This window comes from Tenrec ecaudatus, chromosome 9, assembly GCF_050624435.1.
Source record: "Tenrec ecaudatus isolate mTenEca1 chromosome 9, mTenEca1.hap1, whole genome shotgun sequence".
In the NCBI taxonomy this organism is placed as follows: Eukaryota; Metazoa; Chordata; class Mammalia; order Afrosoricida; family Tenrecidae; genus Tenrec; species Tenrec ecaudatus.
In genome coordinates this window covers 8902304-8926830 of record NC_134538.1, presented here as the reverse complement: position 1 = coordinate 8926830, position 24527 = coordinate 8902304, and the positions used below count along the sequence as shown (strand labels likewise).

Here is a 24527-nt window from a genome sequence, read left to right as displayed (position 1 = left end):
CAAGTCCTCCCGCTGGCCACACACCCCCTTCCGCGGGCCGCGGTGAAACCGGAGCGCACGGGGGCGGGGCCCGCGGGCGGGGGCGACGGGGCCGCGGCGACATTGGAGGGGGACTGAGTGATGGATGGCGAGGGCGGGGCGCCGAGCCGGGCGCGGGGTGGAGCTGGCGGGGGACGGGGCGGGGGACGGGGCGGGGCGCGGGGGGGGGGCTGGTCACCGGGCGCCCGCCGCCGAGGTGGACCGAGCCGCCGGGCTCGCTGCTCCCGCGGGTGGCGCGAGGCGGCCCTTTCTCCGCAGCGCGATTGATCCCGGTGCTCTTTTCTTCCCGACTCTTCTTCCAGGGAGAGGCTAGTGGAAACAGGCCGAGCTGGATGGACGGGTATGGGGAGAGGGGCAGGACGCTCAGCCCTGGGATTCTGGCCGACGCTCGCCTTCCTCCTCTGCAGCTTCCCGGCAGGTAAGGCGCGGCCCCGGGGGTCCCGGGCGCCGCAGGTCTGGGCCCCGCAGGTTCGGGCACAAATCGGAGCCGAACTTTTCCGACACCCCTCCCCTTCGGGCGCCCGCCTCCCGTTCCCACTGGTCTTTGTTTCCCCCGCGCCCCGCCGACCCAACCAGGGATGCCTGCGGGGGACCCGGGCAGGGACCCCTGCCGAGCTGCCGCGGGTGGTCCCTCGGCGCGGGCCGCCTCCCGGTCCCCGGCCTTACGAGTGTGGGGGGCCGGGGACGCGCCCCAAGTGGGCCCCGGGAGAGGGAAAGGCAGGGAGGCCAGGGCTCGGGGCTCGCGCTCCGGCTCCTCGCGCTGCAGTTTGCAAACCTGCCCGGCGCCGGGGGCTGGAGGGTGGGGCGCCCGAGGGCCTCGAGGCGTCCCTGACCGGCCCTCCTCGGGGACTGCGGCCGCCCGACGCGCTCGTCCACCCCGGGAAAGCGGCGGCCGCGGCCCGAGGGAGGCCAGATTGCCGTGTGATAACATCCCGCGTCGCTCCTTGTTTGTTTTGATTGTGTCCGAAAGGGAGAGAATTTCAGAATTAACGCCGAAAAAGCCCATCTGTTTCCAATGAATCCCCCATAGTTTTTCACAATGTTTTTGGCAGATCACTGCTTTCAAATTCCTCGGAGCCCGGACCTCTTGTTTTTGTTGGGGGAAGGGAGACTGACTCCACAGAGAAGCATTTGTTCCTTCCCAAACTCTCCGGTTCGGCGTCTTTTTCTTGCCTTTCGGGGGAAGGCACGAAACTTAAAACCCCGGGTCTGTTTTCTTGATAATGTTTCGTAAAACTTGTATTTCATTTTTGCCGTGCGCTGTTCACAGCCGGGAAGCTCCCGTGAAACTCTTCATCCCCATTTTCCAACTGCTTAAAAGTTCAAATAAACTGCGGTGGGCCAAGTGGTCCCCGTTGCAGGGCAGAATCGCCCGGCAATTTCCATTGTTTTGTGGGGTTCAGAGGTGTCTCCCCGCTCCACCCCGCACCCCAGTCCACCCCCTGCCAAAATGGGGTCGAGCGCTGGCGCTGCCCACCTACCCCCCCCCTCACACACCCCACCCGCCCCAGATGCCGATCTGCTTTGCAAGAAAGACTGCAGTTAGACTCGGGTTGCGTTTTCTCCTGCCCCTCACCGATGAAACTAGCAGGACTGGGCAGCCCAGACTCGGCCTGCATGCAAGTGGGGAGCCCAGTGTTAACTGGGGGAGACTGACCCGTTCACCTTCAAGCCAGCCCAGCCCCACGGGCTGCGGGGTTACACCGCCTGCTGGTGCACCTGGCTCCTTGAGCAGCTGCAGGCCGGGGTGGGGGGGGACGGGACGACACAACCTGGACCCCGTGGTGAAGAGAGTGGCAGTGCCCGGTGAGGCCTAGCTCCCTGTCTCCCTAATAAAACCTCCGCAGCGGGTCAAGCAGCCAAGTGCCTCCCCCACCCACGCACTCCTTTTAAAAGCCCACCTCTGGAACAGTCCGCACCAAGCCAGCCTTGCATTCCACCCCTCAACCTTTTTTAAAAGTTCATTAGAAGCGACCCCCTTCTTGAAAAAGTCGTTTTCCTTTCTGAGAGGCAGGCGCTTGCAATTTGTGTTCAACCCGGGTGGGGCTCGATCAAGATCCAGCCCTTTGGAAGTTTTATCAGATGGCTTGATAAATGGCTTTTGTTCCTTGTCTTCAGAGGGGGAGGTGATCTCCTCTTCAGGCTGAAATGGAGAAGTGGGGCTTAGGGGCCGTTAAAACAACACCTTCCCGCTCTTAAAGAGGCAGCACTTGTGGGCCCCTGGCCTGCAGTGTGGAAAGGAAGGGCTAGCCAGGCAGTAAGGCTCAGGAGGGAGCTGCAAGGGCCGGGTGGTGTTCTGTCTGTCAATTCATGTAGCCATCAGAGAACCGTATAAATGTATACTGCATGTTTTACAGTATCCCCGCCTAGTCTGAGGAGCGCCGGCGGGTTATATAAGTCACAACCCGAATTCCATCACTTTTGTTTCCAAGAAACCCATTTCTTGTTGGCTTCCCGGCTGGTAACCCAAACCTGGCAGATAGAGCAGATAGCTGGCGGCGGCTGTGCCAGATGGCTAAGGTTTCTTCTAATTTGAGCCCTTGGCAGCTGCCTTTAGTCAAAATTGCCCACCTTACTGAAAACTGAGATTCGACTATCCCAAAACTAAATAAACAGGGTGGGGAGTGGAGGGTGGGGGTGTGCTCCAAAACGTGTGTGCTCAAGAAAGCTGGGTCAAAAGACAGTTTCTGAAGGAGAGATGAAATGGGTCGTTTCCACCACAAAGAGGCTGCCTGTCCTGTGCTCTGGCATGCTGGCTGGGAGAGGGGCTACTTTGGAATATTGTCAAAGAATTTTGCAGGCTTTGGTGGGGGGCCAGATGAGAAAAGGTGGGAACTAAAGCTGGTGGAGGGGGTGGGGGGGCGTGGGGATGGGAGAAAGGAAGTACAAAGCGAAGAGGAAACACTCGGGGTGCCCCAGCTTGTTCCAGAGCAGACAGGTGGGGCGACGGATCCACGGGAGCTGCGTCGAAGCGCAGGTTTGCTCGTTGGTGCTGATAAAGTTGGGAGGCTGCCCAGAGGGAACCCACAGGGGCGTGAATTGGATTTCACATCATCAGGGGAGAAACGTGTCTTAACTGCTGCTAGACTGAGCCAGGGTGTGCGCTTACAGGGTATTGTACGCGTTCAAGGTGCACCCAGTAGGTCCCTCCCTCTGAGACAGCACCCAGTAGGTCCCTCCCTCTGAGACAGCATTAGGCCCGCAGCTGACCTGGGGTGGCCAGCAGCCCTTGCTCTTTCTCTGGGGGGGGGGGGTGTCTCGGGGATCTCTGCTTGGGCCATGATGTCAGTCCAGAGGACCAGAGTCACATCTACCTGGAAAGAAAACCAAAAAATGAGCCATTGCCAACTCGCGACCCTGCAGGACAGAGTGGAACTGTCCTTTGAGGTGTCCAAGACTGCTCTGTCCTATGGGAGTAAAGAGCCTTTTCTTTCTCCCGCACGAAGCGATAGGAGGCTGCAAAAACTTCCTAGAAGGGCCTTCTGCAAACACCTTCCACTTCAAAAATGCGGTTGAAGAGCAACTTTAAAACGTTCAGACCATGTTACTTTATTAAAAGCGATTTCTAAGGGAAGGGAAGTCCACCAAGGCCATAGGTTTGGGGCCTAGGGTCATGCTTGCTGTTCACTGGCTCCAAGCTACATACTCAAGCACACCATTCTGAAAACCAAGTGTTCTTCAACCAGCACACTGGCATCTTCTGGGAACTGACTGGAAATACAAATTCAAGGCACCCCCTCCCCCGAGACCTACCAAAGCAAATACTCTGGGGGTGCCAGTGCGGAAGTGGGTCTTAAGAGACCTGCAGGTTCTGCTTGCTTAAGGGCCAAATTTCAAGGACGACTGCCCTGCCAGCAGCCTGTCATGTTTCCTTGCCTCGTGCCCTTTGAATGTAGACTGCAGCTGTTCTAGGAATGCTGACCCACTGTGGGGAAACTGAGGCTTGGGGAGACAGCTCTGTGCCGTGTGGAAGTTACTTCTGTGCCATTAGAAAGGAGGCCACAGGCGTCTCTCACTATCAAGAATAGAGTATTCCTCTGAGCCCTTCTTAGCCCGGACTGTGTCAAGCAATACAAACAAACTAATATATTGGGGATATTTTTGTCAGACCTCAAAACTAAGCCACAATGTCTTTCCCAGTAACACAGCAAGTCTAAAGTACCACTGACCCACAGCGCGCACAGACAGAGGTCAGAGATTGGGCGCGCGGCGTAGTTCCCAGGGAAGGAGGTTGGCCAGGCCTCTCTCACTGCACCGCTCACCTCCACCCTCCCTCACTGCACAACCAAGGCTAAGCTTTAGTTCGCTTTTCCACATCTTTCCATTAAAGCCAAAATCCTCCCGGGATTTCCTTGGGGTGGGGAAAATAGGTATTAATGTAGGTTCTTTGTAAAAGTGAAGGCGCGTAAAGCAAACTTCCCAGAAGTGGGCGATTCCGGTATTTCGGGCAGAGCTGCTGTCCAAAATGAGGCAGCGGGTCAGGTCACTGCCCCTCCAGTTGGACTTGGTGTCACAAAAGGGAGGGTCAGATGATGGCCAGTTGGCAGAGCCAAGGGGCAGCTGTGCAACAGGCCAGGGGTCAGTGCAGGGAGCTCACTGAACAGAGCCTCGGCTTCCTAGAGAGCGGGGTGTCGACTGGGAATCTTGGGGTGGAAGGGAACTTGGAGGGGAGCAGAGACTATCCCCAACTTGCACCTGAGGCTGGAGAAGTGGCTAACACTCTTGGGGAGGGAGGTGGGGAGAGGGGACCAATGGGTTAAAGGCCACAGATAGAGCTGTTCCACGAGCTGGTGGCACATAGCTGAGCTACTAGCAGAAGGGTGATTGTCACGCGCCAACCCCCCTCCCCCAGAGGCAGTCAGACGAAAGGTCTGGTGGTTTGGTGCTGAACACCCCGTGGGGTGCAGTTCTGCCCTGACCTACCTGGGGCCCCCATGAACCAAAGCTCACCCATGGCAACTAGGTGGGCTCTTTGTTTTGCTTCAGGGTGTTTTTTGTAAATGTTTGTTTTGTTGGTATGCCACGAGGAAGAAGTGGCTCTGGAATTTCTGGGAGCAGCATCCATGTTGATAGGAAGAACAGAGCGGATTCCATCTCAGGACGACCTCATGGGTACCCAAGTCAGCCATGCCCCATAGGGTGCGATTCTTCCGAAGAGGCTCTCCAGGTGTCTCCCAGGGCCCTCCGGGCGGGCTCCACCACCAGCCCATGGGTTACCAACCCTTGTTCCATGACTTGCAGCACGAGCCCTGGTCCCAGGTCACACCTTGCCTCCCCACGGGCCACCACCACTAAACACCAAAACATCCCTGACTGGTGGGAACCCCTGGCCTGACTCACGCTGCTGCCCCATTTGGAATGGAGTGACCACCGTTCTGTCTTCTTGATCAAGACCCGAACTCAGTGCTGTGTGTTGGGGTCCAGTGCAGGCCCTGCACCAGAGGACTCCCGTATGCCCTTAGCTTTGCGGATGTTTTGGTGAAGGTGGTCTTCTAAATCCCAGCTTCGAGTCTCAAGGGCAGGCACCCCACTTCAGCTCCCTTGTCCTTTCCCACCCACCGCAGGCATACCTGGAACATGCCTAACACTGGACATGGGTTTGGGTTTTTCTTATCAACTGTATAGAGACCATAGCATTTTTTCCTAGAGATTCCTAATTTTTTTTCTGATTTATAACAACAGTACTAAAGGTCAAACAGAAGATACATAAGAAAACACAAATAGAATATTCAGCCTCTGAAGGCTAACCATCATGCATAAGGATTGTCACCATCATCCTTCACCATGTCATCTGGGTGACGCCATTCTGTCCAACGTGTTTTGGACCAGCGTACTCATTTTAAGAGGCCTTCTATTTATTGAGTGTCCACAATGCATCGAGTGCCCCAGTAATTGTTTTAAATACATCACTTCGTAAAACTCTCACCCTATCTCCCCGAGGATTATCTTTTCCGTTGTATTGATAAGGAAGCAGGTCAGAGAGGCTCAGTTTGGACAAGTGCAGTCACTGAGTTTGCTGGGGAGCATGTATCTAAGACGGGGACCTGCCCCACAGGGGTTCCGAGGCTGAAGTCGTTAAGGATGCACACTGCCATGTCTGTGTCTTCTGCGGAGGGGCTGCCAGGTTCACCCCACAGACCATTCCATCTGCTACCTGGCGCTTAACCACGGGGCCACCAGGATGCTCTCCCTCTAAGGCACTCAGGGAGGAAAGGAGGGAGAAGAAAAGCACTGAGGAGACGACTGGATCGTGGAATGAAGCGAGACCACGTTTTCCTTGGCCCTGGCTTTGGGGCCTCCTGTCCCAGGTACCATCTCTCTGCGGCTCAGCGTTCCAGAGAGGAAGGCGGGGTGACAGGACTGTAACTGCAGATTTTCCCAAGTCAGATAGCTGTCTTGTTTGCTTTTGTTTATTTGTTCCTTTTGTGTGCCGTTTCCCCCAGCAGCCGGATGCCTGTAAAGGGCTGCCTGCTCCCAGGTCCCTGCAGAAAGAACCCATTCTTGCTCCACAGGCTGAGGCTGTCCCATGAGGACAGGCTCCCACACGTGTGTGCACCAGCTGGCCAGTGTATGCCCTGCCAATGCAGGAGGCAGGCGGAGGGGAAGGCCGGCTGGGCTGGCCGTGAGGGAGGAGAGCCCCTGCGAAGGGATCCTGACCTGGAGCAGCCAGCCAGTCGGATGAGCCCAGGGTTGCTGAAGACAGCCAAGGTGGAAAATTATCATCTGGACCCAGAGCCAGAAAGGCTTGCACCGCAAGTCGGACAGTGAGGGGCCCGCCTGCGCGCTTCATTTCCATCTGAAGACTGGCACTGCCCACACCAGGGTCCCCACTGGATCCCCTTTGCTTGCAGCCTCTTCTAGCCAGAGGCTCTTGGGGCCCACCACCCCGCAACTGGCCAGCCCGACTAGCCTAGTGCCTCCCCTCTGTCACCCTGTCAGGCTTGCTGTGGATCTGGCTGGGCAGCCCCAGTGCTGGGAGCGGGGGAGGGCAGCCGTTCGGAGGAAAGCTGAGGTGTGCCCTGTTCTTGGCACCCGGTGTGCTTGCTTACAGTGACTTGGCACGTGTGGAGGCTGCGGTCCTAGCAGCGCCCAGAATCCAGTGCAGGAGAGGGCCTTCCAGGGGGAGCCCTGACTGCAGGGTCTGGTGGGGCCCAACCCTCCCCACTGGGGTTTGGCCTCTTCTGCCAGCTTCAGCAACTTAACCCTCCACTGCCCAGCGCCGCAACACCCACCTCCCCTGCCTCGGTCCACTAAGATTCTCAGCGAAGTGCCCTCTTTTCTCCTGTTGCCAGCTCCTGGCGGGAACCCCTAGAAAAGTCCAGTGGATTTAAGGGGTGGGAGACATGGCGAGCCATGAATAGTCATTTCTCTGGACTTGGCCTCCCTCAGACTTGAGAGAGGATCGCCTTTCCTAAAAGGCGGTCCATTTTGGCTGCCGGCAGGTTAGATAAGGTAAAGTCTGTTGAGCTGGTGAAAAAGCCAGTCCGTCCCCTGGGTGTGTTTCTTTCGGTGTCTGCTGCCAAGCACCTGGCTCATGGAGAAGATTCCAACAGAGGTGACACAACCGGCCGCCCCGGGCATCTCCTCGCTCCGGGAGACTCCTGAACACTGCCCGGGCCAGAGTGTGCCACACGCTGGCACACAGCCTTTCCCTGCCCTCTGCCAGGTTCAGTGCTAAGGACAAGGCACAGGGAAGAGGGTTGTGGGGCTACCTTTCAACCCCGCCTTCAAGGTTCAGAGTGACCTACAGTAGGAAGAGAGGCCGGGCGCCCTGCTGCCCCTTGGAGTCAGGGAGTGAGGAGATGAGCCCCATAGGGTTCGGGGTGAGGGCTGGTATTCAGAGGCTTGCTCTCCCCCACTTACCTCTGTCCCAGGTAAAGCCCTTGCCCCTTAAGTGGTTATACTTTTTTTTTTAAGTGGTTATACTTTTAAAACAGTGTTGTTGTTTTTTTGATCAAGCTATGGACTTACAGTCTGAATCTAGTCAGAATCACCTGAACCATTTAGACTATTAACCCCAGGTAACCAGAGCCCTGGTGGCACCGTGGTTAAGCATTGGCCTGTGATCTGCAAGGTCAGCAGTTCAATACCACCAGCGGCTCTTGGGAGGAGAGGGCTTTCTACTCCTGCAAAGAGTCACCAGTCCTGGAAACCCACCAGTTCCACCTATAGGGTCTCTGTGAATCAGCTCGTACTGGAGTTGGGAGTTCGGTTCACGTCAAGTAGGAACTGTGCTTCATAGGGCGGGATGAATGATTATTTTAGAAGTACATCACCCCACGTCCCTTCCAAGGTGCCCCAGGTGGAATCAAACTTTCAACCTCCAACTTTTCAGTTAGCAGTGAGCGGGCAATCCAGTTGCATCAATGACTAAAAAGTGAAAGTGCCACTGAGGCGCACAGATCATTGGCCGGAAGTGGCATCCCACCATTGGTGCTGAGAAAATGAGGGGGGTGGGGCATGGAGGAGGGTGGAGACTACCACCTTGGGCCACGAAGACCATTGCTGGGCATGTGGTTGGCAGATCGAAACCACAAGCCACCCCACAGGAGAAGGATGAGGCTTTCTACTGCCCTAGCCAGTTACAGTTCAGAAACCCACAGGGGCAGGTCTACCCTGCCCTACAAGGTCTGCATGAGTTACATTTGCCTGATGGCACTTGAGTTTGGTTTTTTGTTTTTGCTTTTGTTTTATTTTTTGAAGGAGCAAAACAGCCACTAGACGGTGACCTGCTCTCTTACCTCCAGCCTGGCATCTGTCTTTGTCCAGCGGCTCAAGGTGGTGGAAGCGCATGGGGAGAGACAAGGGAACTGCCAATCGCCCACAGTATGGAGCACGGGGAAGTGCTTGAAGCTGAGCGACACTGGCTTTGTCATGGGACACAGGCCTTCGGGTCTGGCTATCGATGGCTGTGCTTTCCTGCCTCGTGGCCATACTGTGTGCCCCTGCCAGGCCACTGTCAAAGCCCATCTGGCCTTCGAGCTCCGGTAGAAATATTACTCCTTTGGTTCCCTCCCATTGCCTCCATTCTTAAGTGTGTGCTACTGTTTACAATTCAGAAGAATTGCTTTGCTTCCCCGAGTTTGAAGGATTGGTGGCCTTCAGATGGGCCACTGATTGGTTCCTGGTGGCCTCCTCTGATGCAGGGTAGAACTGCCCCATGGAGGTGTTCTTAGCTGGGATCCATGGCAGCCTTGGCTGGGATCTCCATGGCAGCAGAGCACCGGGCCTTTCTTCCTGGGAGCCCCCGTTGAGTCCGGAATGCCAACCTTTGGATTAGCTGCCCAGCACCAATCGCTTGTGACAGCCAGGCTCCTCTGGGCTGCCCCTCCAGGACTCACTGGGTAACGATCTGGCACCGAGACTAGCTGGGGCTCGGTCCAGCCTCAAGCACCGCACAAGGCAAGTTAGTTAAGAAAGAGCTCAGAGCTTTCCACAAAGGACTAAGTGCCAGCACTGACTAAGCGGGAGGTGGGTGGGTGTTGTATTCAAAATAAACGTTACCCCTTTAAGAGGAGGCCGCTTTCCTCCCTCCTGGGGTCTCCCCACCCCCTCTCTCGGGGCCCCTGAAACCTGATCTAATCCCTTTGCACACGGGTAATTTATTGGTCTATTGGGTTTTTCTTGGTGGCAAATTGCATTGTCTTGATTCCCGGGTTCAGGCTCGGGAGCTGCTCCCCGCATTCCTTAGAAACCCTTTCTCTGGGCCGGCCGTTCACACCCCTCTGAGCTCAGCGGAATCAGTGTTATTGGGCTTCTTTGTTATGCAAACAGAGTGGTGATAATCAGGCTATTATTTGGGAAGATTGAGCTTGATTAACAGTTCAAAAGAGCTCTGAAAGCCGGCCTGTGAGTCGTGCTGGTGCACACACATTCTCACCCTGCAGGGGGCTGGGGGGGTACTAAGCACCCAGCCCTCATACTTTTCTGGGAAGCAGACAGAAACTCACGTCTCTGAGTTGATTCGACTCGGAAGAGACCCCAGGGCTGCCAGGGAAAGGAAAGCCATTCTCCCTGGCCAGCTGTGAAGTCGTTTCTCCTTGCCATGCCTCGTTCTGAGACCAGCCCCCTAATCCTGAAGTTCTTGATAGGACCACCTACATACGTACATCCCTGGGCTGGTGGAGGCCCTGCACTGCCGCCAGGGACGGTGCTGGGGTGAGGTTGTTTTAAAATGTCTCAAATCCTTTGAGGGGCTGTGGGCGTTAGAGGGCTCCAGGACCCAGCTGGTGGGGGGGGGGGGTCACTGTTCTCAGGGGACTCTCATGGGCAGCCAAGGTTGAAGTAGAAGGAGGATCCCCAAGGAAGCACATCTGTTGAGCTCTGTTGATAGCTGACGCAGGCTTGGATGTCAGCCTTCGCCGTGTGGCCCAGTGTGGGAGAAATATTGGGCTTTCTACTCCTGTAAAGAGTTACAGTCTTGGAGACCCACAGGGGCAGCTGGCTTTGAGCTGGCACCAACCCTCTGGCAGTGAATTTGGTCTAGTTATCAACAGAGTACTTTCCCCGTTTTCAGACTCAAGGGCAACTGCGTCCCTAGCAGGGCCAGGGAAAAGAGCCGAGGCCCTGGGATTCGAGGGTAGGAGTCCTTGGGAGGTACAGAGGGGTGGACTTAAAACTGAGCCACCCCACTTTCCACAACAGAGACTGGGCACCCACCCTTTGGGGGCCATCAACATCAGGGACCTCTGGTGTCCCCAGTGCCCAGGGGGAGTAGTAGCGTATGATCACAGAGCCAGGGTCTTGGTAAAGTGGGTTACACAGGGAAGCTGCCCGCTCTGGCCCTAATTCCGGGTGCCAGTAAGGAGGGTATCTGAGGGTGACTGCCAAGGGCCCCGCTGCCTCCCCTCCCTTAGGTCCTGGGGGCCCCTTTAGCCATCGCTGGGACCCCATGTTGTGAGCCAGGGCTGCTTGGTCCCCAAGAGGCAGAGAGCAGTCATTTCCCCCATGTCTATCCCGTACCAAGTCTCCCCGGGACAAGAGGGAAGGAGAGTTGGATTCCTTTTGGTAGCCCTGAGCCGGGCCACTGTCTTTAAGGGCCTCTAGATATACCCCTCTGATCCACAGTAGCTCATCCTAAAAGTTAGAGACCTTGCGAAGCCTTGGGGGAAGCCAACCTCGCAAGGTCGCACCACCTCATCTCATCTCCCTCCCATCTAAGGAATGGAAAAGGCGGTGCTTTTCCTGGTGTGTCTGTGAGGATGGCAGTCCCTGTGCGGCACAACCGTGTGTGCGCTGAGGCACTGACTGAAGGAGGTACCGTGGAAGAAAGGCCTGGTGATCCCCTGCAGGTCACAGCTCTCGCCATTTCAAGGTGGGGGCGGGATTCTGCTATGGAACGCAGGGGCCGCCCTTAGTCCGGGTTGCCAACTGGATGGCAGCTGTGATTGTTTCTCTTGCTGTAAGCTGGAGCTGCAGGTGCCCAGAGAGAGCAGGAGCAGAGGGGCACCGTGTCCCAGGACTAGGTCAGGGGAAGAGATGGAGATGGAAGCTCGTTCCGGTGGGGTCCTGGGCTCCCTGCTCTTGGAGTGCAATGGCTGTAGTGTTCAGTCAGTCCGAAGCCGGCTAAAGGGCTAGAAGGGGACGCTTTCCATCTGCATGAGCCACGCTGGAATAGCCCGTGTCCACCTGGCCAGGAGGCTGGCTGCCCTCCCTTTGTCCACCACAAGGCACAAGGGCTGGTCCGAGGCTGCCCCTGCTGGGAGGCTGACGCCCTCTGCGGCAGTGAGATCCGTTTAAACTCGGAAATGGTCCCTTGGACACTTGCGTCCGCACTGTCCAAGGTTCTTCAGCGGCGATTCAAACTGCATGTTTCAGGGTTTTAAAAGAGAACGGCACCTAAGAGCCAGCCCTTCTGGGGCCTCTGTGGCAGGGGACACCACAGCCCCCAGGCTGCTTTTTTGATGAGGGGCCAGGTTACATTTGGGTCACTGACCTGGGAGCGGGGGAGACCTGGGGCCAGGGGTTTAGTGGGGGGCAGGGAATTTTAGAGGAGACAGATTTTTTTGGGGGGGGCGGGCCATGGGACCCCTCAGTTCACAGCCCCTTGGGGACTGTCCAGCCCTGGGCAAGAAAGCCCCATTCGTATCTGTTGTAGGCCAGTACTACCAGTCATCTCCTGGATGTGGGGCAGGCATGCTCTGCCCACAAACTGGCCTCTAGCAAACTGCCTCCCCTCAGCTCTGTGGCTGGGGCATCTGGGCTACTGCCCTCGTCTGGGGCTTGTGAGAAGCCAGTAACCTGCCCAGGGCCCGGTGACGGCACGGCGTCCTTACTGTCATTGCTTTGTTGGAGAACTGCCACCCACCCTGCTGTCTCCTCTCCACTCCCCAGATCCACGTCCCAGTGCAGTCCTGGGTGGAGGCCCCCAGAGCAGAATCTTAACCTTGTGCAGCAGTGAAAAGGCACCTGGACCTCCCCAGGCATGGGGTTATATGAGACGTCAATAAAGGAGAGCAGAAAGCAGCTCTGTGCATGACAGACGGGGCTTGCTCTTCCCAGAAAGTGACCGTCTCAGAAACTGACAGGGCCAGTTCTCCCATGTCCTGTAGGGTCACCCGTCCTGTAGGTTTGCCCTCCAGCCACAGGGGCCTCTCCTTCTGGGGAGGAGACTTAGGAGAGTCTCAGGAGGAACCAGGAGAAAGGGTGAGGCTCCTCCCTCCTGTGAGGGAAAGTGAGTAGGTGGTGAAGCCATCTGGGTGCACCAGTAGCGACCCCTTTGGGGGTCAAACAACCCTTTCACAGGGATCACCGGATTCATAACAGTAGCAAAATGACAGTTATGAAGTAGCAATAAAAATAATCATGGTTGGGGGTCACTACCACATGAGGAGCTGTAGGAAAGGATCGCGGCATTAGGAAGGTCGAGGACCCCTGGTGGATAAGATGGTGTCTGTGGGTGCTGAGTAGATTGAAGGAGCTGCCCAGAGTCAGCGGGGGGTGCTGGAGTCCTCTCATCAAAGGGAGGGAGCAAGTGCAAGGGCTGGCCCCCGCCTACCTTATCCATGACTGGACTAGCCTCCGATCTCATGGGCTGCGAGCGAGCTCTCGTTTCTCACAGAGGCCTTGTCAGGGGCCTGGTTTGTGGAGGGCCTGCTGGACCCCAGCCTTCCTGGGCATTCCTGGCCATATAGAATTGGAGCAGAAGCAAGTGGGCAAGCGATTCGCCCAAGTTCCCAAATGGCTAGTAGGTGAGAGACCTGGACTTTACACGAGAGGTCCTCCCTCCGGTGGCCAGTGTCTGCTCGGGCCCTCTGTTGTGTCCTCAGCCCTGACTGATGACATGAGTTTCTTCTCCGGGTGACCGAGAATGGAGGCAGCCGAGTTCAAGAGGCAACCATGGAGAGGGGAGACACTGGGAGGGAGGCCCAGGCTCCTAGCGCCTGCCTGTCTGTAGAGAGCGGCCTCTGTCGCCCCCTGTGGGTGGTGGGTGGTGCTGCCACGCTTGCTGCCTTGCTCCCTCCTGCCCGCTGGGGTGGAGGGTGGTGAAGAGAAAGATAGAGGGGTCCTATGTGAGGGTTGACTCCTGGCTTGGCACTAAATTAGAGGTGTTCACTCATGGGAAGAACTGTCTCCTCAACACCCACTCCGCCTGCCATCACCCTACCAGTCCCTGTGGAATGGCAGCCCATAAGAGCCCTGGCGGTGTAGTGGGTGCTCATTGGGCTGTGATCCACATGGTTTGCAGTTTGAAACCACCAGCAGCTCCTCAGGAGAGAGACTGGGCTTTCGACTCCAGTTAACAGGTGTAGTCTCAGAAACCCACAGGAGGCCACTATGAGTCGGCCTTGGCTCAAGGCAGTGAGTTTGCTTCTTTGGGTTTGGCCAGAGGCAGGCACGCTCCAGACAGGCCGGGCGCTGGCAGCTTTACCTGGTTCCCTCCGTGACTATTGGAAATAAAGGGACCTGAACTCTCAGGCCTCAAAGTGCGGTCTGTGGGCTGAGCAGCCCCCTCACCCCCACCCTTGCTGGAGCTTGCTAGAGCTGCAGGCTCGCCAACCCCTTGGACTCCTAACTGCTTGCATTCTGGTCCGATTGCAGAGGGCAAAGGCATTGAGCATTGGGGCTCCCTAGAATGTTGGGAGCCATGTCTGGAGGGTGGCACTGCCTACTCATGACCCCAGGGGCTGGGAGGAATGCCCCCTCTTTAGGGCCCCTGGGTGGGGTGTTGCCTGTGTACTTCATACTCACTGGTGTACAGGAGCTGGGCCAAAGAGCAAGCAAATCTTTGTCACACACACACCCCATGAAAGCATAAGAGCCTCCCCCATGAAAGTCCCCACTTGGGGGATAAAGCCACACACCAAGGTCAGGCATGGGACCTGGAATATTGTCTGTAATATACTGCCCTGTGTTCAAGGTGACCCTGCCTTGGACAGCCATTCTAACCTTTGCCTCTCAGCCTTCTGTCTACACTGCAAGACCTACCTGGAGAAATAGCCTCTGGAGCCAGGGCCAGAGAGGATGCGTGTGTGCAGACCACAGGCCTCCTGGCTGATGGGAGCTGGAGGGGTGCTCGGGCAGTGGGAATGTGAAATGCACTGTGATTGGCTCTCAGGTCCCCAGACTGGATTTGAATCCTGCTTCAATTCCTTTCTGGCAGTGAGACCTTGGGTGAGAAAGTAAGTTAGCCCCACTGAGCCTGGCTTTGGTATCGCCAAGCCGTGGGAATGGGGGGTGCACCCTCCCACTGGGCCCTGGGAGGATATAATGCCCACAGCACTCCCGGAATCGAGTGGGGGAGCTGCCACCCACTGAACATGGACCTCAAGGAGCCTAGATGTCCAGGGCAGCTCCCGACTGTGCTGCGGGGAATTGAAATGTGCATTAGGGTGGGAATGCCTTCTCTCTTCCTTTGGTCTCTGTGAGAGCTGCAAACAGAGTGCCCCATGCTGGTGGACTTTGGGCAGAGCCGAGACAGCCCGCTTGCCAGTCTCCCTTCCTTCAATTCTCTTTGATACCCATCAAAGCAGAGTAGCTGGTTAGCACACAGTGACAGCTCCCAGCACTAACGAGGCTGCCAGAACGGCCACTGGCATCTGAAAGGAGAACCAGTAGCTAGTCACAACAGCCAAGGACTTCATTGCTGTGGATGCTGTGTGCAATGACTTGACTTTCAAATCGGTGGCCCCATGTGACAGTAGAGCTTCCCCATAAGGTTTTCAAGTGTGAGCTTGGTGGGAGTTGACTAACTACCACACAGGGAATACTCTGCACAGTGCCCTACCCCACCCCAAGTCTGCCTTTCTCCCTCCTAGGCCACGCTCGGTCCTCAGGCCGGGGGCTTGTCATGGGGCCATCCTATGGTTGGGGAACCAAGAAGACCTAAAGTTAAAGGATCCTGGGAGGGAGACATGTTGAGTAGCCAGTGGGTGAGGTGGCCCACAGCCACCACGTGTCCCTGCACAACTGCCACCAGCTACTCCGTCACTGACTCTCAGCCTTTAAGTCACCCTCCCTCACTACCATCGCGTCAATGCTGACCCACAATGAGCCCCTCTGGGTTTTCCGAGACTGTACCTGTTTAATGGGAGTAGAAAGCCCAGTCTTGTTCCCGAGGAGCTGCTGGTGGTTTCAAACAGCCGACCATGCGGGTCGCAGCCCAACGGGACCACTGTACCTCCAGAACTCTGGAGTCACACACGCCTCCTTTTAAATAAAGCTGGGGGAGAGGAATGTGTTTAGTATTGTATCCATTTTTTTATGATAATGTATTTTAGTTACCGGGTAGCTGGTGAGCGGGGCAGGTGATATCACCTGCCACCGACTTGCTGCTAGATTTTATTTTGTATCGTTCCTTTAATTGTGCAGTGTCAGGATTACCATGAGTCAGAATTGACTCGATGGCAGTTTATGGGTGGAGGTGTCCAAAGCAGGTAGAAGGTGTACAGAGTCTGATCCCCTCAGCTAGGGGGTCCTCTGAACCTCTCATTTCATTTCATGCACACCCCCCACACCTTCACTTCATGTTAACGGCTTTCTTGAAGGATTGTTGGTTTTAAAGCAAGACCCAATGTTTATTATAAAACAGGTTTCAAAAAACCATTTCTAAGTGAGCAGTTCAATGACATTAAGTACATCTACCTGCTGCACAGCCATCACCACCGTCATTCCGGCCCTGTAAATTCGATGTCCCTTAAGCAGGTACCCTGTGCACCCCCACCTCAGGCCTTGGTAACCACTGATAAACTTCTGTCTGCGCACCTGCCCATTCCAGCTGTTTCCTAATACACGTTTAAGTAAATATGTGATTCATTTTTTAAATCACCAAATGCCCCCTGAAATGGCCGGGGATCGCCTGCAGTGTTACAAACACAAGTTAGGGGGTGAGGGGCATCAGAGTCACAGGGGAAACTTGTGGATTTGAGAACTGGTTTCCCGGATGTTGGACACAGGTTCTTCAGCTTCCTGACACTTGGCTTCCTCCTATGGAGGCAGAGAGGAAGGTGGGGGCCCCAGTGCAGACCCCACGACACTGAGGGGGGCACAGCTGTTGGGGGAGATGTCCTCCGGCGGCTGCGGCTCCCATTAAATGTTCTCCTCCCTGGGTTTACCCCCAACTCAGTTTTATAAGTAAAAAGTCAAAGCCCAAGAAGCAAACAGACTCGTCCAAGGTCACAAACCATGGTGGCTCAGCCTGTGGTGGCATGGTCTCTCTCTCTCTCTCTCTCTCTCTCTCTCTCTCTCTCTGACACACACATACACATACACCAGTCCACACATGCCCTCTTGCCACATGCCGCTGTGCACCTGACCATTTGTGGGCATTGGGGGCTGCGCTGAAGAACCCCGAAGGGCAGGAGAGGGCAGGCTCCATGTGTGTAGGCATGAGATTGGCGTGTCTAAAAGCCATGGTCATCCCTGGCTAGTTACCACTGAGGTGTCAAAGCTTACTTAACAACAAGCAGCACAAGTACAGGAACGGGGGGACATGCTCCTCAGATGAACTGACGAGCCAGGCTGTGGACAGTGATCATGCTCTATTACAGTGTGGGCATGTGGTAGCTATGATACGTGTGGACTCCAGCCAGGACAGTAAACACGGTAGCCAGCATTCACTGGGCATTCACTGCCTACCACATGATCACTGATACTCATCAGTCTTGTGTGGCCCAAAATCCTTTGCCCGTGATTCTCCTCATATGGACCCAGGAGAACGGCCCCTTTCGGTTTCTTAGACTTTGCATCTTTACAGGAGCACACAGCCTGACCCTTCTCCCAGGGACGGCTGGTCGGTTGGAACTGCCAACGTGGCCTCGTGGTGTGGTTGGCAGTTCCCTGGTGTACTTAGTAGCATCCCATTTTTCAGATACTTATAATGAGGCACAAGAGAGCTGATTTTGCCCAAGGTCAATCCAGTGTCACATCTGTAACCGCGGGCTTAGCTTCAGTGCTAAATGTCTCAGCTTTGCCAATATTCTTGGGGCAGGCTACATGAGTATAAACTGACCTTTGACACCCAAGGAGGTGCCAGGCTCTGCCCTAACCCCGTGTCCCCATCTTTCCACAGCCACCCTGCCCTGCAAGATCCTCAAGTGCAACTCTGACTTCTGGAGAGCCACGTCGGGCGGCCACACGGAAGACGCCCCCGAGTTCTGCACCGCCCTGCGCGCCTACGCCTACTGCACGCGGCGCACGGCCCGCACCTGCCGGGGCGACCTGGCCTACCATTCGGCCGTCCATGGCATAGAGGACCTCATGAGCCAACACAGCTGCTCCAAGGATGGCCCCACCTCCCAGCCTCGCCCACGCACCCTGCCGTCCCCGGCGGCGGGGGACAGCCAGGAGCGCTCCGACAGCCCGGAGATCTGCCACTACGAGAAGCCCGCAGCTGCCCCCAACTACACCCACTGCGGCCTCTTCGGGGACCCGCACCTCAGGACTTTCACAGACCGCTTCCAGACCTGCAAGGTGCAGGGCGCCTGGCCACTCATCGACAACAACTACCTGAATGTGCAGGTCACCAACACACCTGTGCTGCCCGGCTCTGCCGCCACTGCCACCAGCAAGGTGAGGGTGAGGGTCAGGTTCAGGGTGAGGGTGCTGCTGGGCAGCCCAGGGACCACAGGCACGGCCCCCAGATGCAACTGCCGTGTTCCCATGCCTCAGTGTCCAAGGAGACACTCAGAAAGGGATATTCTGAGACTTCGGCCACGAGGGAAACCAAGCCGGAGCTTCTCCTGCCTGTGCCACGCGTGGGCGTGCGTGTTTGTCCTCCGTGGCGCAGACGGCCTAGCTAGCTCTTGGCTTCTAACCAAAATGTTGCCAGTTTCACTCAGTGGCTCAGCAGAAAGCCTGACAGGGTTCCCTGGAAAGGTCACGGCCTTGAAAAGTCCTTGGCGTCCAGATCTATTCTGAATCCCCTTGGATCGCCATGAGTTGGGGATCCAGCCGATACCATGGTGACCGGGGATCACTTTATACATGCCACACCCCCTGTTGCCGGGTGGATTCAGGCTCAGGGCAACGCTCTAGAGGACAGGGTCGAACTACCCCCTTGGATTTTTGACACTTCGTAGGAGCAGACAACCTCATGTTTCTCCCACAGAGTGATTGGTGGGTTTGAACCACTGACCTTGCAGCCAGTAGCCCACTGCATATATAACCCATGGTGCCACCGGGACTCCCAACAATGAAGCATCTCAAAACCCACTGCCATTGAGTCGATTCGACTCGTGGCAATCCTCTAGGACAGAGTAGCCCTGCCCTTTTGGGTTCCCAAAGCTGCCTGTACAGGGAGAGACAGCTGCATCCTTCTCCTGAGAAATGGGCAGGGGGTGAGGGGGTGGAACCACTGACCTTGTGGTTTGCATACAGCACACACACACTCATAGCCAAGACTCAGGCAGTGGGAGCTTTCCAGGCCCTTCCTGATCCACTTCCGAGAGAGGATCTCTTGACATCGTGTTCTGATCCAACCAGAGGAGGCTGGTGCCTCCAGGGTCTCGATGAAGGGAACACACCACCCGCCACCCTCCTCTGCCACCCTAGGCCCTGCCCACCAGAGACCAAGGGCTTTGAGCTGGCAAGAAGGACTCGAAACCCAGGGCCCTGGGCTCCCTTTCCTAGAGACACGCATGTTAGAAGGCAGTGGCTCCACAATGCCCGTCTGGTTCATGAGGGCCATTCCATTTCTCCTGTCCCTCTGCGCCCTGGGGAGGTGCCCTGCAAAGGGACTTGGCAGTCAGGGAAATGGTCCAAGCCCTGGCTCTGGCCTCCGCTGGCCCTCACATGGCACCAGCGAGGCTTTCCTGGGCCCTGCAGTTTGGGAGGAAAGGGAACAAGCTGGTTCTTGCTCCGTGGACACCTTCACACACAGGCCTTCAGTCCTGACCGGTGCTGGGCCTGCTTCCCCGAGACCCTGCCATAGCCTACCGCCACCTGCCCGGTCAAGACAGAGACGGACAGGGAGCCCAAGGCCACAGCTTTGACCCCAGCATCCGATGCCCTTGGAGAGGTGTTCCTTTGCCCTGCGCCCAAGGTGGGAAGGGGCCTGCCCCTCCCAACCCAGGGTCATGTGGGCACCACCTTAGGGCCCACAGACACACATTATGTGCCCATGAACAGCTGTGCTTTCCAGTCAACGAGTCAGGGCTGCGGCCCCATTGTCTGAGAGGTCAGCAGGGGTGGGGGGGTCATCACAAAGTGGAAGGAGATCTTGCCAACCCCACCCACAGCCTGTGCCTGGGCTTGGGACACCTGATCCCACCCAGCTCCCCGCAGACCACACTGGGCCCTTGATCCCAGACACACTCTGGGACATCAAATGAGTGAGCCATTCATTCATTCATTCTTGGTTGGTGGTCACTCGACCAGCGTTTTTTGTTTTCTGGGGGGCGGTTCCTGCTCTGTGTGCAGATTGCTGCTGGCCACTGGGGAAAGGGGGCTTCCAAGGGGGGCAAGGGGCACAGCAGAACATGGCTGACCCCACCCCTTCCGCTCTGACCAGGGCCCATCTCTATTGGTCTTGGCTGAGATCTCTGTCCTCACTGCAGGCCCGAAGCGGGCCCAGCCCAGCCTCCTCTCGGGTGTGTGCATCCGCTCAGGAGCCCTGTGCCAGTGCCGCTCGCGCTGCTGCATTGCCCCCCCCCCCCCACCTGCAGTTCTTGGGCTACAGACCAGCAGAGGGGGGAGGGACAGACTGGCATGTGGCCGCGCCGTGGCCTTTGGGAGCCTGGCTCTGCCCAGAGCATGCAGCGGCCGAGAATGCCCTTGGAGTCTTCCACGCACATCTTCTCCACCCCCCCCCCCCCCAGAGGGAAGAGACGGGAGGCAGGCAGGGTGAGAGGACACCCTGGTGGATTCCAGGGAGCAGGTGCTGAGGGCCCAGGACCCTCAGAAAAGATCTGGAAGGTAGAGGCCAGGGTGTTTTAGCCTCCAGCATCATGGTGCCTGTGCCCCTGCAGCCAGGCCCTCTGCTCTGAGTGGTGTTGGCCAGGCCTTTCCAGCTCCCACCCCTGGCCTATTTGTCCAGATAGCGGGGGGTGGAGCACATACCGCCTGTTGATGTATGAGGGTCTCCCTCTTCCCAGCCATGCTAGTCACCCCCCATTTTACAGGCAAGGAAGCTGAGGTGTCAGGAGGTCTCCCCACCTCCATGCCCTGCCCCCTACTCTCCCCTGAAATGCCTGCCAGCCCCCCCTCCACGGGAAACCTGGAGCGCCGTGGGGACTGAGCTTGTGAACTGCCATGTCCCGCATGCACCCCAGCCCTTGGGACAGGGCCTGCCTTCGCAGTGGGCCCAGGAATCAGTTGTGCCCGGTGGGTGGGGACGAGCCCTGGGGGGGCAGCACAGGCAGGGGGGCCAGTCACATGTGTGGGTGCGTTGGCAGTGCGCCACCCCAGCTTTCGATAGGCCCCCTTCATGCTGTTACTTGTGGTTGGTTCCCTGGCACGGACAGCCTGTCGGCTTTCCAGAAGACAGTCTCCACGGACGGATGGCGGTTAGAGTTGAAACCAGCCTTTCCTCTTCCAGCGAGACGGATGGGGCTTGGAAAACAGGACACCGCCCGCCCCCCCCCCCTTCCCGTGCCTGTGTGGCCCTGTGCACACCACGGCAGGGACACAGAGCCCCTCCTTGTGCCCCCCCTCCTCCCCATGGCAGGACCACCCACTACTCAGACCACCCTGGCTAGGCCCCCACAGGCAGCCCCTCACTTCAGGATGGAGAAGCAGAGGGAGCAGGAGGTGGAATCCTGTGACTGCTATTTTCTCAGCGGAGGCAGACGAGGGGGGCTCCCAGCTGGCTGGAGGGGCTGCAGGCACCTGAGACAGGCGGCCTAGCCAAAGGGTCTGTGGGGCGGGCGCAGGCACAGGCCCTGCCTTAGAGCTGGCGAGGAGGCCGTGGCATCTGTGTGTGTCTGGGCCTTCCATTCGGGGTGGGTCCAGAACATGCCCCTTGCCGGCCGCCCTGCATCCCCAGCCAAGGGCCTACAAAATGCTGTGTCGTCTTTGCATCGGTGTGGTTGTCGTGCGGCGTTTAAGATTTCTGTGGGAGTAGGCCCCCCCAAAGTCCCACGGCAGCGCTGCCCCTCGCTGGGCTGGCATGGGGGTGTGGTGAGCCCAGAGTCGAGCTGCTCCGGCCAGGTTCCCATTAGCTTCTGCAAGTGCTCATGTTGGAACTTTCTGCAGCACCTCCCTAGGCCTGGGCCCCCCAAGTTCCTGCCTCTGTCCTCAGCCACCCCTGGGGTGCAGTCAGATCGACTCCCCTCGGTGGCTCCCCCTGCCTGCCTTTCCCCACCAGAACTGGTTTGGTTGCTTCCACGCGGGGGCCCTGCCCTTGAAGTAGGTTGTAAAGCCAGAAAGCTGCTCACAGAAAACCCAAAGTCATTGCCATCGAGGCGAGTCTGCTCCCGTGCGCTTACGAGGCTGTAAATCATTACGGGAGCAGAGGGCCTCCTCTACCTCAGACGAACTCGCAAGAAATGCCTGCAGATGGTTTCTGCTGAAAAGCGCTACGGGTCACAAGGGGCCCTTGTTCCGTTAGCATGAGAGGGGTGCCTGACCGCGGGAGGCCTTCACAAGCCCTTGTCGGACTCCGTAGCCACTGCCGGGTAAGTACTGGACTGCTGACCTCAAGGTTGGTAGTCCAGTCCACCGTAGCAGTCCGGTGCTTACCTGGAAGTGCACGGGGCCCCTCTTGCTTTACTTGGGAACTCTTACGTCGAGAAGAGTGCAGAGCTGCGGCCCAGCTTGGGATGTGCAGGCCAAGGGCATCTCTTCTCAGTCCAAAGCACCTTGGAGGAGGCTGAGCGGGGCCTGCTCTCCCCACAGCAGAGCACCCTGGGTGGGGGGGGGGGGCATCTTCTGACCTGCTGTCGATGGCGCCAACTAACCGCCTCTCTTCTGCCTCATCCCCGTAGCTCACCATCATCTTCAAGAACTTCCAGGAGTGCGTGGACCAGAAAGTGTACCAGGCCGAGATGGACGAGCTACCAGCTGCCTTCGCCGACGGCTCCAAGAATGGCGGGGACAAGCACGGGGCGAACAGCCTGAAGATCACCGAGAAGGTGTCGGGACAGCACGTGGAGATCCAGGCCAGGTACATCGGCACCACCATCGTGGTGCGCCAGGTCGGCCGCTACCTGACCTTTGCCATCCGCATGCCGGAGGAGGTGGTCAATGCGGTGGAGGACCGGGACAGCCAGGGCCTCTACCTTTGCCTGCGCGGCTGCCCCCTCAACCAGCAGATTGACTTCCAGGCCGTGCATGGTGCCTCCACGGAGGGCCAGGGCGCCCGCAAGCCGGCGGCCTCCAGCCCCATGCCCACAGCCCCTGAGACCTTCCCCTACGAGACGGCCGTGGCCAAGTGCAAGGAAAAGCTGCCCGTGGAGGACCTCTACTACCAGGCCTGCGTGTTTGACCTGCTCACCACGGGCGACGTGAACTTCACGCTGGCTGCCTACTACGCCCTGGAGGACGTCAAGATGCTGCATTCGAACAAAGACAAGCTGCACCTCTACCACAGGACGCGGGAGTTCCCCGGGCAGGCCGCCGCCGCCCCCAGGCCCCAGGCCCCCCGGGCCCTCCTCGGCGCCCCCCTCCTCCTCCTCCTTGGCCTGCCCCGTGTGTTGTGGTAGGACCTAGAGCCATCCGTCCTGGGTGTGCAGGCTCCTGCACCCTGGTTTCTCCGAGGTGCCAGTGCAGATGGCCGCCGTTCTCTGCAGCCCGCACTCTGCAGGAGGTGGCCACGAAACCAGTGGGTGTGTGGGACGGTTACCTCCGAGCTGACGTGGCCCGCCACCCACCAGCAAGGGCTGGGGGGCATTGGACATTGCCTCAGCCCCTAGTGCACGTGACAAGGTTGTGGTGACTGGTGCTGTGATGTTTGTGACAGTAGTGTCGTGCGAGAGGGAGGGCAGCTCCCCTCCGCCCCCACCCCGCAGTGTGAATGTGTAAAGCAGAGGCCCCCCCCCCCAGGCCAAACCCGTCCCCACTGCCAAGGAGACAGACACTGGGACCCATCAGAGTCCACCCCCCGCCCCCTGAGATGCACTGAAACAGGCGAGGCCTCCTGCCACAGGCTGGCAAGGGGGGGGGTGCCCCGTACCACCACCCCCCCCACACACATGCACACGCACACAGGCCTGCTCCGCTCCGCCCGGAGGCATCAGTGAACACCCATCCCCAAGCAGGGTGCCAGGGCGCCCCTCAGCCCCGTTAGGAAATTGATGGCATCTGTTGGCCCCACCCACCAATATCCTGATGACCCCCTGGGGAGCCGGCCGAGGGACAGTAACTGCACTTGCTCCCCCCCCCCCCCCCCCCATCCCAGTGTGCATAGGAAGTTGGTCCTAGGTCTCAAAGTTTTTGAGCAGGCAAGGGACACCCTGTTGAGCGGTTTCCTCCTGCCAGCAGAGCCCCTGGGCAAGGTGTGAGCAGAGATGTTGGACAGGGCCAGCTGGCCTGCCCTGGCCCTCTGCTCCCTCGGCACCTGCCGGATACAGCCTGGCCTCCCCCTTGTCCCGGGGAGGGGAGCAGGGTTCCGCCCACCCCATCATGGAAAGTAGTCCTGTCCCTTAAACCCAGGAGAGAGATGCCGCCATGAGTGGCCCTGCTGCTGTCTGAGAGCCCGGGGCCAGCATGGGCCTGGGCTCCCCCCCTTGAAGACCATCTTCACGGACGCCCTGCAGTCCCACACTGACCACCCGCCCACCTGCGTCCCGGCAGCCCCTCTCCTGATCCCCAGGGACCTCACATACACTGGCCCCGGAGGCTGCTGAACTGGCGTCTCCCCACCCCCCTCCGAGAGGTCCTGTTCTCTGCCAAAACAGCGGGGTGGGAGGGGAGGGCCCCGGCCGGGCCCTTCCTGCTGGTGGTTAGCTGGCCCCTGTGTTGGAAGTGAAAAGTAAAGCACTTTATTTTGGTTGTGTTGATCGCGTTCTGCTTGGAAGTGAGCCCCTCGCTGTGTCTGCGCGTCGGTAACCCACGTGGAGCTTCACTGCATGTACATACTGTACATTATTTATTAACAGCTAAATGCAAGTAAA

General features: G+C 57.8%; 1 protein-coding gene across 1 annotated transcript; it reads left to right on the top strand.

The window, feature by feature from the left end:
- The first annotated feature begins 217 nt into the window (after nucleotides 1-217).
- On the top strand, nucleotides 218-24527 carry RGMA (repulsive guidance molecule BMP co-receptor a). The gene is made up of 3 exons (XM_075557883.1): nucleotides 218-457; nucleotides 17549-18048; nucleotides 22401-24527. Exons 1-3 carry the CDS (start codon nucleotides 382-384, stop codon nucleotides 23115-23117), a joined length of 1293 nt encoding a protein of 430 aa, XP_075413998.1. The 5' UTR covers nucleotides 218-381; the 3' UTR covers nucleotides 23118-24527.

Bases quoted from the DNA above. Each gene is read 5' to 3' on its own strand.
- RGMA (XM_075557883.1), top strand. From the start codon at position 382: ATGGGGAGAGGGGCAGGACGCTCAGCCCTGGGATTCTGGCCGACGCTC. The intron at 458-17,548 runs GTAAGGCGCGGC...ATCTTTCCACAG, and splicing joins CCTCTGCAGCTTCCCGGCAG to CCACCCTGCCCTGCAAGATC. The intron at 18,049-22,400 runs GTGAGGGTGAGG...TCATCCCCGTAG, and splicing joins CCGCCACTGCCACCAGCAAG to CTCACCATCATCTTCAAGAA.